Here is a 19,066-nt window from a genome sequence, read left to right on the forward strand (position 1 = left end):
GAAATGGTAAAGAAGGGTCGTGCGCATGGCGCAATTCGTGACCAAAAAATTCTAAATATTCCATTACCGTACATCGAAGCATGTCAACCGCTGTTTATAATACATTTTTACGCCATTTTTCTCATAGAAAAGCGATAATATTCCGACAGGGAATCTCCTTTTCGGCAAACAGAGGAAAAAATCACAAAGGCGGGGGCGGTCGGGTCACGCGCCTAAGCCCAGAGTCCCTTGATCGGCCACTTGAGAAAGGCGATAATGTGTTTCAGCCTGGGGCTGGGATGACGACATTCTGTTTTTTCCCGGGCTCTGAGCGCCTATGGACGACATAGGAAGTGTCACGTTAGAGCAGAGATCCTTAGTAAAAAATAGAGATGGAAAAGAAGTTCAAGAAATGGTCAGACAGGCCACTTCCTGTAAAGGAATCTCTCAGGTTTTGACCTGCCATTTGAGTTCTGTTATACTCACAGACACCATTCAAACAGTTTTAGAAACTTTAGGGTGTTTTCTATCCATATGTAATAAGTATATGCATATTCTAGTTACTGGGTAGGAGTGGTAACCAGATTAAATCGGGTAAGTTTTTTATCCAGCCGTGAAAATACTGCCCCCTAGCCATAACAGGTTAAGCCGATGTATAACACTTGTATGTTTTATGAATTTTTATTATGAGCATTTCTGTTTTCGAATTTCGCGCTCTGCAATTTTCACCTACCTGGCTTTACGCACTTCAGGGCTTTACGCATTTCTGAAACAGACAAGGATGAGAAGGAGAACCTGGTGAAGAGGTAAACAGGGGTGTCAGGGATGAGAAGGAGAACCTGGTAAAGGAGTGCACAGGGGTGTCAGGGATGAGAAGGAGAACCTGGTAAAGGAGTGCACAGGGGTGTCAGGGATGAGAAGGAGAACCTGGTGAAAGAGTGCACAGGGGTGTCAGGGATGAGAAGGAGAACCTGGTGAAGGAGAGCACAGGGGTGTCAGGTAAATTCATAAGGGGCTCATTTATACCTTTTGACCTTTCAAATAAACTTCCTGCTTCTATAAAATGCTGATTCAAGGCTTTCAGAATGGAGGTTCTCTCAGTTACTACCTGTGTGTCGACCAACAATAGTTTGGGAAGCTGTGAATCTTCTTTACACTCCAAACCTTTCACTACTTGTCAAATTGTGGAGGGATTTTTTAAATGATCTGAAGTAGATTTCAGGTAGTGGTCTGCTTTCACTTTTCGGATCATAGCCACACCCATATTTCGAAGACGTTTAAAAGCCATCCAATCATCCGCTGAACCAGAACCCTCTTGCTTTAGCCCACATAGCATTTAGTTCCCTTATGATTTTAGTACGTTCCTCAGTAAACCAAGGGTTCTTTCTGCCCTTAATCCTGAATTTATTTAAAGGGGCCTATTGCATAGATCCTGGAATGCATTGTGGAAGTAAGAAAAGGCTAATTCAACATCAGGGATTAATTCCATTCTATTTCATTCAATGCTAGATACATCATGTAAAAAACCTGGAATATCAAACAGCTTCTGGTTTCTTTCCGTAATGACACGTGGAGAATGCTTAGGAATTTAACCATCTCTCACACAGGCAATAGCACAGTGATCACTTGTGTCATTTGCAAAAACACCAGAAGCATTAAAACGATGAGGAGTATTGGTTAAGATCAAATCAATCAAAGAGGATTTCAGAGGATACTTTATATTCAACCTAGTTACACTGTTGACAATCTGACTGAGATTATAGGTATTGCATAGAATTTAGAGATGATCAGAGCTAGATGTTAACCAATCCTGATTCAGATCACCCATCAGGACAAACTCAGAGTTGACATGCTGTGATAACAATCTGAAAATACAATCTAGAGAGCCAACAGTAGCAGATGGTCTATAACAACAAGATACAACACTATTTAAACTCGAGGGAGAAACAGTCATATATTCCCTCATTCATTTAGAATGTGACCCAGTTCAATGGGTCTGAACAGAACTGGGGGATGTCAGACATGAAGATGCCTAAACACAACTGGAATATTCACCCACACCACTAGCTCACCTCCACACAATCCATTTACAAGTTAAAGACACACCTTGAAATAAATAACAAAGGAAAACTATTACTAGATGAAGTTTAGTGTTGTATTTTTTATTTCCCATCACCATAAATCATATTTAATCACTGAACAGTAGCAGACCTAACTTCATCTGTTCCTGACTCTGGATAGTGGATTAAAAAGACCATCAATCTCCAATGATATTATTAAAGTACTATTCTGAACATGACTGATATACTGAGAGGCAAGTCAAGATATCTGCTGGTTTTATTGTTTGGTCAATAGCACCACCTGCTGGACAGGTTTAATGTTGCTGGACTGAGCAGTATGGGAGGATGAAAGATGACACATTTAGGGCCGGTTTCCTGGACATCTACATTGAACATGCTTTTTAGTCCAAGACTAGGATTAATCTGTGTCTGGGAAACCAGACCATATACTTTCGTAGAAAGTAATTGATTCCAGCTTGTAGTGGGCTGACTAGTCCTGAATTGTCCTTTTGTTCCTGGACCATTTTCCATGCAGCTCCAGGTGACAGAGAACACATCAATTAGGGCCGAGCCTACAAGCTGATCAATGATACTGAGGAGAATTACATAGAGACAGAGAACCAACTGAGAAAACATATCAATGGTTCTGAATGACAACCAATATACATCAACACCATACATCATGATTCATAGAAATGTACAAGATTGAAACATTGCACTATAATAAATATGAATACATTGAATGTTTATTTTAATTCAGAACATCTGAAGATCAAATCAGTTAAATCATTGTACATAAAACAGAGAAGAATGAATCATCACATCTGGGGACCATCACCACCAGCATGACTAGTATCTATGTGGACCCTACTACAGTTTAACCAGCTCAGCTATAGACTACACCAGCATGACTAGTATCTATGTGGACCCTACTACAGTTTAACCAGCTCAGCAGTACCATAGATATTAAACCCAGGATAGAGGGGCTGAGTGAATGTGGTCTGGACTCTGTGGAGGAGGGTCATTGAGTCAGAGACACTGTAGAAGGACAGAGTACCTGCCTTGTGATCCAGGTACACTCCTACTCTGGAGGACTGAGGGCCTGATACTTCAGTCTCAACATTATTGTGTCTGAAACAATAACCACCTCTAGAGTACTGTAAACTCCAAGACTTGTTATTGTATCCAAATCCACCACCTCTCTCTGTTCTGCTGATGTCTTTATATGAGACTGCTGTATGAACCCACTCCCCACTCCACTCCACCTCCCAGTAACAGCGTCCAGACAGACCCTCTCTACACAGAACCTGACAGTAGTTGGTGAATCTGTCTGGATGGTCAGGATATGGTTGGACTTGGTCTGTATAGGTCACCTTTCTGTTCCCTTCAGACAGAGAGAGGTATGTGCATGCTGTGTTTGGTTCCAGTGTGAGTTGACAGGAATCTGGGAGAAGAGCAGAGCAGAGACCAATGAGGGGAGTCAGAACAATAAGTTAAGTCAGATACTGTATCTACCCTGTCTTTGATTAGAGCACAGCAGAGATCAAATCAGAGAAATATGAGGAGTCAGATAGATACCCAGTCTTTGATTAGATCTACTATTGCTATATATTTCTAGAGGGATTGTTAGGAGTGTCAGTAAAAAGAGACTGTTAGTTACTTCACAATAAAGAGCCTCACATTGTAACAACTGTTCTCTGGTCTTGGGCTTTGGAGGCAGTACAACATCCGCTATATTCACTACAGACACACAAACACATTGACAGAGAGAGGGAATGTTATCATCATACCATATTCCACATGTATATGACTAGTAGGGAACTTTTAATGGTCTAAAGTGTATGTTCTTATTGTTTTCAACACACCTGTAGTGGAGATCTTGGTCCATTCTCCTTTCAGGAAGTCTTCTAGTTTCTCTCTCAGTTCAGACACAGTCTTACTCACATATCCAAAGTACTGAAGAGGACGGACAACGATGCTGGGTAAGTCTGAAGATACACTGATACTGGAGAGAGACTGATAACTCTGGAGAGAGAGAGAGAGAGAGAGAGAGAGAGGGACAGAGATACAGAGAGAGGGACAAATAGAGAGAGGGACAAATAGAGAGAGGGACAAAGAGAGAGAGGCACAAAGAGGGACAAATAGAGAGAGGGACAAAGAGAGACAAAGAGGGACACAGAGAGCGAGGGACAGAGAACGAGGGACAGAGAACAAGGGACAGAGAGTGAGGGACAGAGAGCGAGGGACAGAGAGCGAGAGGTACAGAGAGAGAGAGGAGTGAGGGATAGAGCGAGCGAGAGCGAGGCAGTGACAGAAAGAGAGAGAGGGGGACAGAGAGAGAGGGGGAGAGAGGGACAGAGATAAAAACAGACAGAGAGAGAGAGAGAGTGAGGGACGGACATAGAGAGAGAAGGACGGACAGAGAGAGAGAGAGAGAGAGATAGAGAGAGAGAGAGAGAGAGAGAGGGACGGACAGAGAGAGAGAGAGAGAGAGAGAGAGAGAGAGAGAGATAGAGAGAGAGAGAGAGAGAGAGGGACAGAGAGAGAGAGAGAGAGAGAGAGAGAGAGAGAGGGACAGAGAGAGAGAGAGAGAGAGAGGGACGGACAGAGAGAGAGAGAAGGACGGACAGAGAGAGAGGGGGACGGACAGAGAGAGAGAGGGACGGACAGAGAGAGAGAGAGAGAGAGAGGAGAGAGAGAGAGAGAGAGAGAGAGGGGGGCGGACAGAGAGAAAGGGACGGACAGAGAGAGAGTTGGACGGATAGAGAGAGAGAGGGACGGACAGAGAGAGAGCGGGACGGACAGAGAGAGAGAGAGAGAGAAGGACGGACAGAGAGAGGGAGAGGGACGGGACTTAGAGAGGGAGAGGGACGGACAGAGAGAGGGAGAGGGACGGACAGAGAGAGGGAGAGGGACGGACAGAGAGAGGGAGAGGGACGGACTTAGAGAGGGAGAGGGACGGACAGAGAGAGGGAGAGGGACGGACAGAGAGAGGGAGAGGGACGGACAGAGAGAGGGAGAGGGACGGACAGAGAGAGAGAGAGGGACGGATAGAGAGAGAGAGAGAGGGACGGACAGAGAGACAGAGAGAGAGAGAGGGATGGACAGAGAGAGAGAGAGAGAGAGAGGAGAGAGAGAGAGAGAGAGAGAGAGAGACGGACAGAGAGAGAGAGGGTCGGACAGAGAGAGAGCGAGAGAGAGGGACGGACAGAGAGAGAGGGACGGACAGAGAGAGACAGGGATGGACGAGAGAGACAGGGACGGACAGAGAGAGACAGGGACAGACAGAGAGAGAGAGGGACGGACAGAGAGAGAGAGGGACGGACAGAGAGAGGGATGAACAGAGAGAGAGACGGACAGAGAGAGAGATGGACAGAGAGAGAGAAGGACGGACAGAGAGAGGGAGAGGGACGGACAGAGAGAGGGAGAGGGACGGACAGAGAGAGAGGGAGGGACGGACAGAGAGAGAGGGAGGGACGGACGGACAGAGAGAGAGAGAGGGACGGACAGAGAGAGAGAGAGGGACGGACAAAGAGAGAGAGAGGGACGGACAGAGAGAGAGCGAGAGAGAGGGACGGACAGAGAGAGAGGGACGGACAGAAAGAGACAGGGACGGACAGAGAGAGACAGGGACAGACAGAGAGAGACAGGGACAGACAGAGAGAGAGAGGGACGGACAGAGAGAGAGAGGGACGGACAGAGAGAGAGAGGGACGGACAGAGAGAGAGAGGGACGGACAGGGAGAGAGACAGACAGAGAGAGAGACGGACGGACAGGGAGAGAGACAGACAGAGAGAGAGACGGACAGAGAGAGAGAGAGAGAAGGACGGACAGAGAGAGGGAGAGGGACGGACAGAGAGAGGGAGAGGGACGGACAGAGAGAGGGAGAGGGACGGACAGAGAGAGAGGGAGGGACGGACGGACAGAGAGAGAGAGAGAGAGGGACGGACAGAGAGAGAGAGAGGGACGGACAAAGAGAGAGGGAGAGGGACGGACAGAGAGAGAGGGAGGGACGGACGGACAGAGAGAGAGAGAGAGGACGGACAGAGAGAGAGAGAGGGACGGACAAAGAGAGAGAGAGAGGGATGGACAGAGAGAGAGAGAAGGACGGACAGAGAGAGAGAGGGCGGACGACAGAAAGAGAGAGAGAGAGAGAGAGGGACGGACAGACAGATAGAGAGAGAGAGAGATGGACGGACAGGGAGAGGGAGAGGGACGGACAGAGAGAGGGAGAGGGATGGACAGAGACGTAGAGAGGGACGGACAGAGAGACAGACAGGACAACTTTATGATTGAGATGAATAGTTTCACATTAACCTGTCTGGGCTAGTCGGACGTCATCGTCAAACTCTATTCAACAACCAGTCGTAGAGTGTGGCACGAAATACAAATACCTCAAAAAATCTATAATTTCAATTTCTCAAACATATGACTATTTTACACCATTTGAAAGACAAGACACTCGTTAATCTAACCACATTGTCCGATTTCAAAAAGGCTTTACAGCGAAAGCAAAACATTAGATTATGTCAGGAGAGTACGCAGCCAGAAATAATCACACAGCCATTTTCAAAGCAACCATATATGTCACAAAAAAAAAAAACACAGCTAAATGCAGCACCAACCTTTGCAGCACCAACCATAATGAACCCTAGGACATTATGTTATACCATTACATGTATGTTTTGTTCAATCAAGTTCATATTTTTATCAAAAACAAGCTTTTTACATTGGCTAGTAGTAGTCTCGTGAACGCGCATCTCCAGTCTCACTGTCCCCAGGCTGACCACTCACAAACTCTGCTGCTGTTCTTTGCCCAGAGACAGCAGACACCCCAGTCCACTTTCTGGCGGCTTTAGAGAGCCAATGGAAGCCTTAGAAAATGTCACGTTACAGCACAGATGCTGTATTTTCGATAGAGATGCAACAGAACGACAACAAATTGTCAGACCAGGGCACTTCCTGTATGGAATCTTCTCAGGTTTTGGCCTGCCATATGAGTTCTGTTTTACTCACAGACACCATTCAAACAGTTTTAGAAACTTTAGAGTGTTTTCTGTCCAAATCTACTAATTATATGCATATTCTAGTTTCTGGGCAGGAGTAGTAACCAGATTATATCGGGTAGGTTTTTTATCCGGCCGTGAAAATACTGCCCCCTAGCCCAGACAGGATAATTCTTTGTTTATCAGACAGTCACCAACAAGTTGTTCTGGTATTAACTGTTTCTCAGTCCTCTCTGCTGCAGCTGACACTGTATCATGGCCTTTATGTTCATCCATTGTACACAGATAACAGATACACTGCTGATCGGTACGACAGTAAACCTCCAGCAGTTTGTTATGATGAGAGCAGATCTTCTCCTGTAGTTGTGCGGTGTCTTTGACCAGCTTGTGCTTCTTCAAAGCAAGAGATTCATAGTGAGATTGGAGGTGAGTCTCACAGTAAGAGGCCAGACATGCCAGACAGGACATGAGGGCTTTCTGCTTTTCTGGGCAGGAGCAGTAACCATATTAAATCGGGTACGTTTTTTATCCGGCCGTGAAAATACTGCCCCCTAGCCCAGACAGGTTAAGTTAATTTCATAACACATGTAACAAGGCAGTGTAGTTACCTGGAGGAAATGGATGTGATCCTCTGTGTGTGAGAGCTGCTCCAGCTCAGTTTTTCTCTTCTTCAGCTCAGCTATCTCCTGCTTCAGTTGCTCCAGGAGTCCTTCAGCTTGACTCACTTGAGCCTTCTCTTGGGCTCTGATCAGCTCCTTCACCTCAGAGCTCCTTCTCTCAATGGAGCGGATCAGCACAGTAAAGATCTTATCACTGTCCTTCACTGCTGCCAGTGCAGAGCGCTGTTAAGAGAGAGAGAGAGAGAGAGAGAGAGAGAGAGAGAGACAGAGAGAGAAACAGAGAGACAGAGAGAGAGACAGAGAGAGAAACAGAGACAGAGAGAGACAGAGAGAGACAGAGAGACAGAGAGACAGTAGGTAGTTACCATTTTAGAAAATCATGGGACATATAGTCTTTGGTTGCATGCTATTTTATGTCAATCATATTGCTGCTTGTAGCCTATAACTGATGCTTCGTGGTCTTATGCTGCCATCTATTGGAAATATTTACCAATTAAAAGTTATTAATTCACGTAAAGACATTGGTGAGGCAGCTGAGAAATAAAGTGTATTTAATTGCAGAGATGAGTCTCAAACCTGCCCCACCTATCCCACGCCAATTGCTGGACTTTCACATGGATGTTACTATGTCACCCAGTTCAAACCACATTTAACATATAAAACAAATGACTCTTGTTTATCAAGTGTTCTGCCTTGCAATAATAAATATAATAAAATAACTAATAAAAAGCAAATGCTTACATAGGTTTTATTAAAAAATATCACGTGTTATTAATTACTAAAATGGTATTTACTAACATAATATTATTACTAAAATAGTTGTAGGCTACCCTACCCTAGAATTAGGGTTCAGGCTAAAATAGGTTATACGTAGGGTTAGAGTTTCTGTACAGCACTTTGTGACATCTGCTGATGTAAAAAGGGCTTCATAAATACATTTGATTGATTGTTAGGTTCAGGGTATTTAAAGAGAAAAACTGTATGGGTTTATATCTCTCTTGCTCCTCCCTGTGGTCTTCTGTGGGTACTACATACCTCATTCACCACACTTGATAGGCTCATAATCTGAGGTAGCAACTGAGTCAGAGCTACAAATCAATGAGCTCCACCTATCCATTTGGTTTACAACTCAGTGAAACATGACCCAAAATAAGACCTGTTTTTTCAATGCAACTAATAGGAGCTGGCAGGGTGAAACATGACCTATAATAAGACCTGTTTTTACAATACAACTAATAGGAGCTGGCAGGGTGAAACATGACCTAAAATAAGACCTGTTTTTACAATACAACTAATAGGAGCTGGCAGGGTGAAACATGACCTAAAATAAGCCCCACTTTTTCACGTTTACTTCAAAACTACGGCAAACAGCTGGGACATATGGTAATATTATATAACTGGGCTCCTTGGCGGATGCAATGAACTAGTTTTATCAGTAAATGTGGTTAAAAATGTAGTGTCCAGCCTAGTCCTAGCACCCGCTGCTGGCTGGTCGCGCTTATCTGCCTTAAACAAACCCTGTGTACCACCCCTCCCTGTTTAATTTAGTTAAGAAACAAACACTACGAAAAGAGACACCCAGCCGAGAGCCACAACCCCCCCAACCCTGTCCAACCTCAATGACCCTACACTTCAATCTTTCCCTCTCTTCAACATCCTTACAACAATATAACAAAACATGCTCCACCGTTTCATTGACAATACCCTCCAGACACAAACCATTCACATGCTGCCAACCAGATGTAAGGACCAGTTCAATGTACAATGTCCTAAACACAATCAAGTAAACACCACCTGTTCCTTCCTAATTTGACCTTTGAACCTTGGTCCACCGACCTTTAGAGGACATATAAATGCCGCCCCTTGTGCTCAGAGTCCCATCTCTTCTGCCACACATCTATCAAAATGTCTCTGATCTTACATTTGTCCTCACCTCTACCCAGTGGAACATTAAAACCTGTTGGGGCTAGGGGGCAGTATTTTCACGTCCGGATAAAAAAAGTATGTGATTTAAACTGGTTACTACTCTTACCCAGAAACGAGAATATGCATATAATTAGTAGATTTGGATAGAAAACACTCTAAAGTTTCTAAAACTGTTTGAATGGTGTCTGTGAGTATAACAGAACTTATATGGCAAGCCAAAACCCTGTCTGACAATTTGTTGTCGTTCTAGGGCATCTCTATCAAAAATACAGCATCTCTGCTCTAACGTGATATTTTCTAAGGCTTCCAATGGCTCTCAGAAGGCGCCAGAAAGTGGAATGAGAGCTCTGCAGTCTCTGGGCGAATAAACAGCAGGAGTTTTTGTGAGCGGTCAGGCAGGGAACAATGACACTGGAGTGCACGTGCACGAGAGGACTCCATGTTTTTCTTTCTCTCTTTGAACGAATACAACGTCGCCCGGTTGGAATATTATCGCTATTTTACGAGAGAAATCGCATAAAAATGTATTTGAAACAGCGTTTGACATGATTCGAAGAAAGGTAATGGAATATTTTGAAATGATTTGTCACGAAATGCGCCCGCGCGCCCCCCATCGGATAGTGACCTGAACGCATGAAAAAAACGGAGCTATATCAATATAACTATGGATTATTTCGAACCAAAACAACATTTGTTGTTGAAGTAGAAGTCCTGGGAGTGCATTCTGACGAAGAACAGCAAAGGTAATCCAATTTTACTTACAGTAAATCTGAGTTTGGTGAGGGCCAAACTTGGTGGGTGTCAAATTAGCTAGCCGTGATGGCTGGGCTATCTACTCAGAATAGTGCAAAATGTGCTTTCGCCGAAAAGCTATTTTAAAATCTGACACCATGATTGCATAAAGGAGTTCTGTATCTATAATTCTTAAAATAATTGTTATGTATTTTGTGAACGTTAATCGTGAGTAATTAAGTAAATTCACCGGAAGTTTGCGGTGGGTATGCTAGTTCTGAACATCACATGCTAATGTAAAAAGCTGGTTTTTGATATATATATGAACTTGATTGAACAAAACATGCATGTATTGTATAACATAATGTCCTAGGTGTGTCATCTGATGAAGATCATCAAAGGTTAGTGCTGCATTTAGCTGTGGTTTTGGTTTTTGTGACATATATGTATGCTTTGAAAATGGCTTTGTGATTATTTTTGGCAGGGTACTCTCCTGACATAATCTAATGTTTTGTTTTCGCTGTAAAGCCTTTTTGAAATCGGACAGTGTGGTTAGATTAACGAGAGTCTTGTCTTTAAAATGGTGTAAAATAGTCTTAAGTTTGAGAAATTGAAGTTATAGCATTTCTGAGGTATTTGTATTTCGCGCCACTCGATTCCACTGGCTGTTGACTAGGTACCACCTTGCCCAGGGAGGTTAATATCAATTATATCTTGTTTTAAAGCTCTTTTAGATAACTGGTCTACAATTTCATTCCCTTCCACACCTGAATGTGCTGGGACCCAGCAGAATCTCACTACTACACCCATTCTCTCATTTCTCCATAATAACATTGATACCTACAACTGTCCAACCAAAACCACTGTCTTGTCTACTAGTATATTCCCAACAGTCATCTAGAACAGTAGCAGTGGGATGCTCAACCTCACAGCCTTGCAACCCAATAAGCTAATGACAATTTATTACGCCGCATACCCAAAGGCATCTCACCTGCCTCCACTAGTAAGACACATACAGATGTTGATTTAAACGCACCAATACATATCCTTAAAGCTATATACTGGATTCTGTCCAGCTTAAGTCTTTGCTGCTGTTCCATAAACTATACACCCGTAATCAATTGTTGTCCTGATCAGAGCTCTATAAATATCCATCAACGATTGTCTGTCAGCATCCCATTCACAACCAGAGATCCACACAACCAAATACCATGAAAGTGATGGAATGAGAGAGAGAGAGACATCGTTACAACACTGTACATAGACATAATATAACGTTTCTTCTTCTTTGGAGTTTAACGGCGGTTGGCATCCAATATGTTGAATTATCGCCCCCAAATGGAGAATAATATAAATCTATTTTACTTTGTGATACAAATAATAAAACATCCTTCCAACTAACCCTACAGTCATTAAAAACCCACTACCCCATTCCACTACTTTGACCCTATCTGCTCCTGCACCATGCCAACTAACCCTACACTCATTAAAAACCCACTACCCAATTCCACTACTTTAACCCTATCTGCTCCTGCACCATGCCAACGACCTGGGAGGATGGGACACCACCACTCAACACACCCTGGAACTCTTCTGATGTCAAATCTCATATGACCAAATACTTCTCTGGTTCTGAGCTCTTCTCCACACCTTCTACCTCACTTAACTCTCCCTCATTCATTTCCATTTCACCTCCAGAACTCAGTCTGGCGCACGGCTCACTCTGTTTGCACTTGAATTATAACATTTGAAATGTCTCTATTCTTTTGAAAATAAATATTGTGTAATGTTTACTGTTCATTCATGATTGTTTATCCTGTCTGGGCAAGGTGGGACGTTTGCGTCCCACCCTAGTCAACAGCCAGTGGAATCGCGTCGCGTGAAATACAAAACCTCATAAATGCTATAACTTCAATTTCTCAAACATATGACTATTTTACACCATTTTATAGATACACCTCTCCTGAATCGAACCACGTTGTCCGATTTCAAAAAGGCTTTACAACGAAAGCAAAACATTAGATTATGTCAGGAGAGTACCCTGCCAAAAAAAATCACACTTCCATTTTCAAAGCAACTAGATGGATCACAAATACCCAAAACACAGCTAAATGCAGCACTAACCTTTGACAATCTTAATCAGATGACACTCCTAGGACATCATGTTACACAATACATGCATTTTTTGTTCGATAAAGTTCATATTTATATATAAAAACAGCATTTTGCAAATATTTTCCCTCAAATGCTTCCGGTGAATTAGCGCTACAATTTACAAAATTACTATTGGAAAACATTGTTAAAATGTAATATTGTCATTCAGAGAATTATAGATTAACATCTCGTGAATGCAACCGCATTGCCAGAATTAAAAATAACTTTACTTGGAAATCACACTTTGCAATAAACAACGTGGTATGCTCAGAAAAATAGGCAAGGCGATACATGTTAGCTCCATCTTGGAACCATCTAAAATCAAAAATACTATCATAAATATTCCCTTACATTTGATTATCTTCATCAGAAGGCACTTCCAGGAATCCCAGGTCCACAACAAATGTAGTTTTGTTCAAAAAAGTTAACCTGTTAGGGCTAGGGGGCAGTATTGACACGGCTGGATAAAAAACATACCCGATTTAATCTGGTTACCACTCCTACCCAGTAACTAGAATATGCATATACTTATTACATATGGATAGAAAATACCCTAAAGTTTCTAAAACTGTTTGAATGGTGTCTGTGAGTATAACAGAACTCAAATGGCAGGTCAAAACCTGAGAGATTCCTTTACAGGAAGTGGCCTGTCTGACCATTTCTTGAACTTCTTTTCCATCTCTATCTTTTACTAAGGATCTCTGCTCTAACGTGACACTTCCCACGTCGTCCATAGGCGCTCAGAGCCCGGGAAAAAACAGAATGTCGTCATTCCAGCCCCAGGCTGAAACACATTATCGCCTTTCTCAAGTGGCCGATCAAGGGACTCTGGGCTTATGCGCGTGACCCCGACCGCCCCCGCCTTTGTGATTTTTTCCTCTGTTTGCCGAAAAGGAGATTCCCTGTCGGAATATTATCGCTTTTCTACGAGAAAAATGGCGTAAAAATAGATTTTAAACAGCGGTTGACATGCTTCGAAGTACGGTAATGGAATATTTAGAATTTTATTGTCACGAATTGCGCCATGCGCGCGACACTTCTTTACCATTTCGGATAGTGTCTGGAACGCACGAACAAAACGCCGCTATTCGGATATAACGATGGATTATTTTGGACCAAACCAACATTTGTTATTGAAGTAGCAGTCCTGGGTGTGCATTCTGACGAAGACAACAAAAGGTAATGAAACTTTTATAATAGTAAATATGATTATGGTGAGTGCTAAACTTGCCGGGTGTCTAAATAGCGAGCCCGTGATGCCTGGGCTATGTACTTAGAATATTGCAAAATGTGCTTTCACCAAAAAGCTATTTTAAAATCGGACATATCGAGTGCATAGAGGAGGTCTGTATCTATAATTCTTAAAATAATTGTTATGCTTTTTGTGAACGTTTATCGTGAGTAATTTAGTAAAATGTTAGCGAATTCCCCGGAAGTTTGCGGGGGGTATGCTAGTTCTGAACGTCACATGCTAATGTAAAAAGCTGGTTTTTGATATAAATATGAACTTGATTGAACAAAACATGCATGTATTGTATAACATAATGTCCTAGGGTTGTCATCTGATGAAGATCATCAAAGGTGAGTGCTGCATTTAGCTGTCTTCTGGGTTTTGGTGACATTATATGCTGGCTTGAAAAATGGGTGTCTGATTATTTCTGGCTTGGTACTCTGCTGACATAATCTAATGTTTTGCTTTCGTTGTAAAGCCTTTTTGAAATCGGACAGTGTGGTTAGATTAACGAGAGTCTTGTCCTTAAATAGCTGTAAAATAGTCATATGTTTGAGAAATTGAAGTAATAGGATTTTTAATGTTTTGAAAATCGCGCCACAGGCTGCAAGTGGCTGTTACGTAGGTGAGACGAATTCGTCCCGCCTAGCCCAGAGAGGTTAATAATTTATGTCCCAATAGTTCCTTCTTGTTAGCGCGTTCTGAAGGCTACTCATAATGTACTGAAGCGCGCGGGACTTGTCGTCACGAATGTGCAAAAAATATATATTTACGTTCGTTCAAACATGTCAAACGTTGTATAACATAAATCTTTAGGGCCTTTTTCAACAAGAGCTTCAATAATATTCAAGGCGGACGATTGCATTGTCTTACTAAACGTTTCGAAAGGGGAGGGTAGCCATGGGCGCCCGCTTCATAGTAGTAAATGGCCCTACCCCTGTGACCAACTTCCCAAGCCTCTCTTTGGGTCGGTTTCTACCATAGAAGACTCAAACCACTTTGTAAAGACTGTCGACATCTAGTGGAAGCCTTAGGAAGTACTAAATGATTAATAAGTCCCTGTGTGTTTCAATTGCAAAGGTTTGAAGTGATTCCACACGTCAGATTTCCATTTCCTGTTAGGATTTGTCTCAGGGTTTTGACTGCCATATGAGTTCTGTTATACTCACAGACACCATTCAAACAGTTTTAGAAACTTTAGAGTGTTTTCTATCCAAGTCTACTAAGTATATGTATATTCTAGTTACTGGGCAGGAGTAGTAACCAGATTAAATCGGGTAAGTTTTTCATCCGGCCGTGCAAATACTGCCCCCTATCCCCAACAGGTTATTATCTACTTCACTTGCTTTGGCATAGTAAAGATATGTTTCCCATGCAAATAAAGATCTTTGAATTGAATTTAGAAAGAGAGAGCTCCATGTTAATGTATAGGGGACATGAGTCAGTCATGGTTACTCATGGTTATGTGATGAGGTAGCCCAGCCTGCGACTTCTAAATCAGTGTCGGCCCAATAAGGAATGTTCTCTTGGTGTAATGGTCAAGATGTTGGTTTATCCCATGGTAGACCTGGGTTCATATCCCGTTGGTTACATTAAGCAGTCAATTCTCTGAAAGGGGTCCAGACAGCCTGTTCCCAACAGTGAGGTCAGTGGGATTGTATAGGGGCCCCTCTCTCCCTCTCTCTGAATGGAGGAGAGAAGTGAAATGGTGTGTCTCCTCTGGTCAACAATACTCACCTTGAAAGACTCCACAGCCTGTTGGAGCACCTTCAGCTCCTTCTCTCTCTCCTGGAATCTCTGCTGGACCTTCCGCTGACTCATCTCCAGCTGCCTCTGTGGAGAATCACTCTTCAATGAGATATCAAGCTTTATTAGTCCAGTAGATCAATAGTATAGTAATGTGACATAGGGCCCATAGAAGATAGGGATCAAAATATTGAGGAAGTGTCTGTCTGAAATTATATCATTATGTTGTCATGTGAATGATTATAGTTTTAGCAGAACACAAATCAGGGAGTTGATTTGGTGTTTGATAACGAATGATAATGATGTTTGATAACTAACGATAATGGTGTTTGACTTGATTGAATTCTAGCTAGAAATATACTTATTCATGTTACCAAACTATAACGTATTGATGACTTTACATGTTGTAACGCCCTGGCCATAGAGAGGGGTTTTTGTTCTTTATTTTGGTTAGGCCAGGGCGTTACATTGGGTGGGCGTTCTATGTTCCTTTTTCTATGTTTTTGTATTTCTTTGTTTTGGGCCATGTGTGGCTCCCAATCAGGCACAGCTGAAGCTCGTTGTTGCTGATTGGGAGTCACACATAAGGAGCATGTTTTTCCTTTGGGTTTTGGTGGGTAATTGTTTCTGTTAGTGTTTGCACCTGACAGGACTGTTTTGGCTGTCATTTTTCTTGTTTTTTGTATAGTGTTCACGTTGTTCTATTAAAATTCTAATGATGAACACATCCTCTGCTGCACCTTGGTCTTCTTCCGACGACAGCCCTTACACATGTATAAGGAATGTATATGTTGGGGTCAATGAAGGGTGGATAGGAACTTGGTGTATGGAAAGTTACTGAGAGAGACAAGGGGAAGTGCTGAAATATTCTGTTCAAACATGTTATTGTTGAATATCAATGTTCCTAAAGAGGGAGACAAAGGGCAACTAGTCTCTGATAAGGTAGGCCAGCTGCAGAACTAGGGAGGAGCCAGGAATTCAACAGTCTAGTTAGACTCTGATAAGGCAGGCCAGCTGCAAAACTAGAGAGGAGCTAGGAATTCAACAGTCTAGTTAGTCTCTGATAAGGCAGGACAGCTGCAGAACTAGAGAGGAGCCAGGAATTCAACAGTCTAGTTAGTCTCTGATAAGGCAGGCCAGCTGCAGAACTAGAGAGGAGCTAGGAATTCCACAGTCTAGTTAGTCTCTGATAAGGCAGGCCAGCTGCAGAACTAGGGAGGAGCCAGGAATTCAGCTCAAGTTCAATTCAACAGATGAAGTGAGAAGAAATCTCTGGGAGGGGGGCCAGAGAGGCCCACCCCAACGACCCTCCTACTACAGTCCTATCTCACACACATACAATTCCACACCCACCAAGGTTCTAGCATCAGGCAGGGCCATGACTACACCAGTGAAAGGAACCAATTCAGTTCCTGCCTAGCAACAGAGATGTATTGGCTGTCTAGATGTGTAACAATTGACCCTGCCTAGTATGAGGTTATAAATATATGTTATTGTGTAATCATACATTGTCTTTGAGCTGTATGACCCAGTGGGTGAATAAACTTGGTTTGAGTTTTAACTCTGTCTGTTCAGAACCTAACAGAATTTTGAAAATGGTGATACATTTGAAGAATCTGGGTTAACATATCTATATACTCAAGGTTTGTGTTCATATTTGTGGATCCATTTCATTTGAATGGTCTCATATTCAAACAGCCTCAGTTCCTACTGTATCTTTAACTCTTTGTTTATCAGACAGTCACCAACAAGTTGTTCTGGTCTTACCTGTTTCTCAGTCCTCTCTGCTGCAGCTGACACTGTATCATGGCCTTTATGTTCATCCATCACACACTGATAACAGATACACTGCTGATCGGTACGACAGTAAACCTCCAGCAGTTTGTCATGATGAGAGCAGATCTTCTCCTGTAGTTGTGCGGTGGCTTTGACCAGCTTGTGCTTCTTCAAAGCAGGAGATTCGTAGTGAGATTGGAGGTGAGTCTCACAGTAAGAGGCCAGACACGGCAGACAGGACATGAGGGCTTTCCGCTTTCTGGTCCCAGTGCAGACATCACACGCCACATCTCCAGGTCCAGCACAGCACAGAGCAGGAAGGGGAGCAGCCTGGAGTCCTGTCTTCCTCAGTTTCTCCACCATGTCAGCCAACATGTTATTTTTCCTCAGATTAGGCCTTGGAGTGAAGGTCTCTCTGCACTGAGGACAGCTATAGACCCCTTTCAGAACATCCTTATCCCAGCAGTCCTCAATACAGCTCCTACAGTAACTGTGTCCACAGGGGATGGTGACCGGTTCCTTCAGTAGATCCAGACAGACAGAACAACAGAACTGGTCCTGGTCCAGCAGAACTCCCTGCTGAGCCATTTGGATGGTTGTTCACTCTCACACAGACAGACGACACAGAGACTCAGATCAGTTTAGTTTCCACAGAAGAGAGTCTGTGGGAGGGGGAGGGATTTCCTTGTTCTGCCAGATGGCTGGGGTTAGAGGGAGGGAGGGGTTAGAGGGAAGGAGGGGTTAGAGGGAGGGAACAAGGGAAGGAGGGGTGCAGGGAGGGAGAGAGAGAGATCTGCATACAACGTCTAGAGGGAGACAAATATTTTAGTTCCTAGTTTAGGACCCTTAATATGGAATACATCTAACAAAATGTGAGTTGTTAGCATATATAAAGGTTAACAGTTTCTATGAAGTACATATTATAAATATTTTAATGACCTTTATAATGCCTTATAATACACTTATGTGTTCTAACATTACAGTGTGGTTATTACTGTTAGGCCTAGGATCAGGGTTAGAGGTACTACATTCAGCAGTAACCATAGACATATCTAGGACTAAAAAGAGAAGATGTTTTACAATCAGAGTTCTTTGTATCTCTTCTTAGTCATACAGATCCCCCCCCCACATCTTATAGGTGGACGGGGTTATGAACATATCCTATACATTATTTCTGAAACCCGATGAAATGAAACTGTCTTATAGAGACAAGTCTCTATACCTCTCAGTCTCTAAACCACAAGGATACCTGTCACCTTGACAGTGTGTCTCTATACCTCTCAGTCTCTAAACCACTAGGACACCTGTCACCTTGACAGTGTGTCTCTATACCTCTCAGTCTCTAAACCACTAGGATACCTGTCACCTTGACAGTGTGTCTCTATACCTCTCAGTCTCTAAACCACTAGGATACCTGTCACTGCAGTGGCATCAGACCAGTATGTCTCTGACGGTCATCCTCTCAGTCTCTAGAGCAGCAGACTGAGGGTCCGTCTCAGCAGAGGGAGAGAGCAGCAGACTGAGGGTCAGTCTCAGCAGAGGGAGAGAGCAGCAGACTGAGGGTCAGTCTCAGCAGAGGGAGAGAGCAGCAGACTGAGGGTCAGTCTCAGCAGAGGGAGAGAGCAGCAGACTGAGGGTCAGTCTCAGCAGAGGGAGAGAGCAGCAGACTGAGGGTCAGTCTCAGCAGAGGGAGAGAGCAGCAGACTGAGGGTCAGTCTCAGCAGAGGGAGAGAGCAGCAGACTGAGGGTCAGTCTCAGCAGAGGGAGAGAGCAGCAGACTGAGGGTCCGTCTCTCAACATCCCTCCACTCTCTCTTTCCTCCACTGACACTGACCA

At 43.4% G+C, this 19,066-nt stretch overlaps 1 protein-coding gene across 1 annotated transcript; it reads right to left on the reverse strand.

The window, feature by feature from the left end:
- Positions 1 to 2,125: 2,125 nt before the first annotated feature.
- LOC145863056 (tripartite motif-containing protein 16-like) lies at positions 2,126 to 18,530 on the reverse strand. The gene is made up of 6 exons (XM_082968291.1): positions 17,222 to 18,530; positions 15,446 to 15,541; positions 7,654 to 7,887; positions 3,905 to 4,064; positions 3,720 to 3,779; positions 2,126 to 3,483 (listed from the first exon to the last, which is right to left on the reverse strand). Exons 1-6 carry the CDS (start codon positions 17,816 to 17,818, stop codon positions 2,972 to 2,974), a joined length of 1,659 nt encoding a protein of 552 aa, XP_082824417.1. The 5' UTR covers positions 17,819 to 18,530; the 3' UTR covers positions 2,126 to 2,971.
- Between the last annotated feature and the right edge of the window lie 536 nt (positions 18,531 to 19,066).

The sequence above is a fragment of the Salmo salar genome, chromosome 23 (assembly GCF_965601325.2).
Source record: "Salmo salar chromosome 23, fSalSal1, whole genome shotgun sequence".
NCBI lineage: Eukaryota > Metazoa > Chordata > Actinopteri > Salmoniformes > Salmonidae > Salmo > Salmo salar.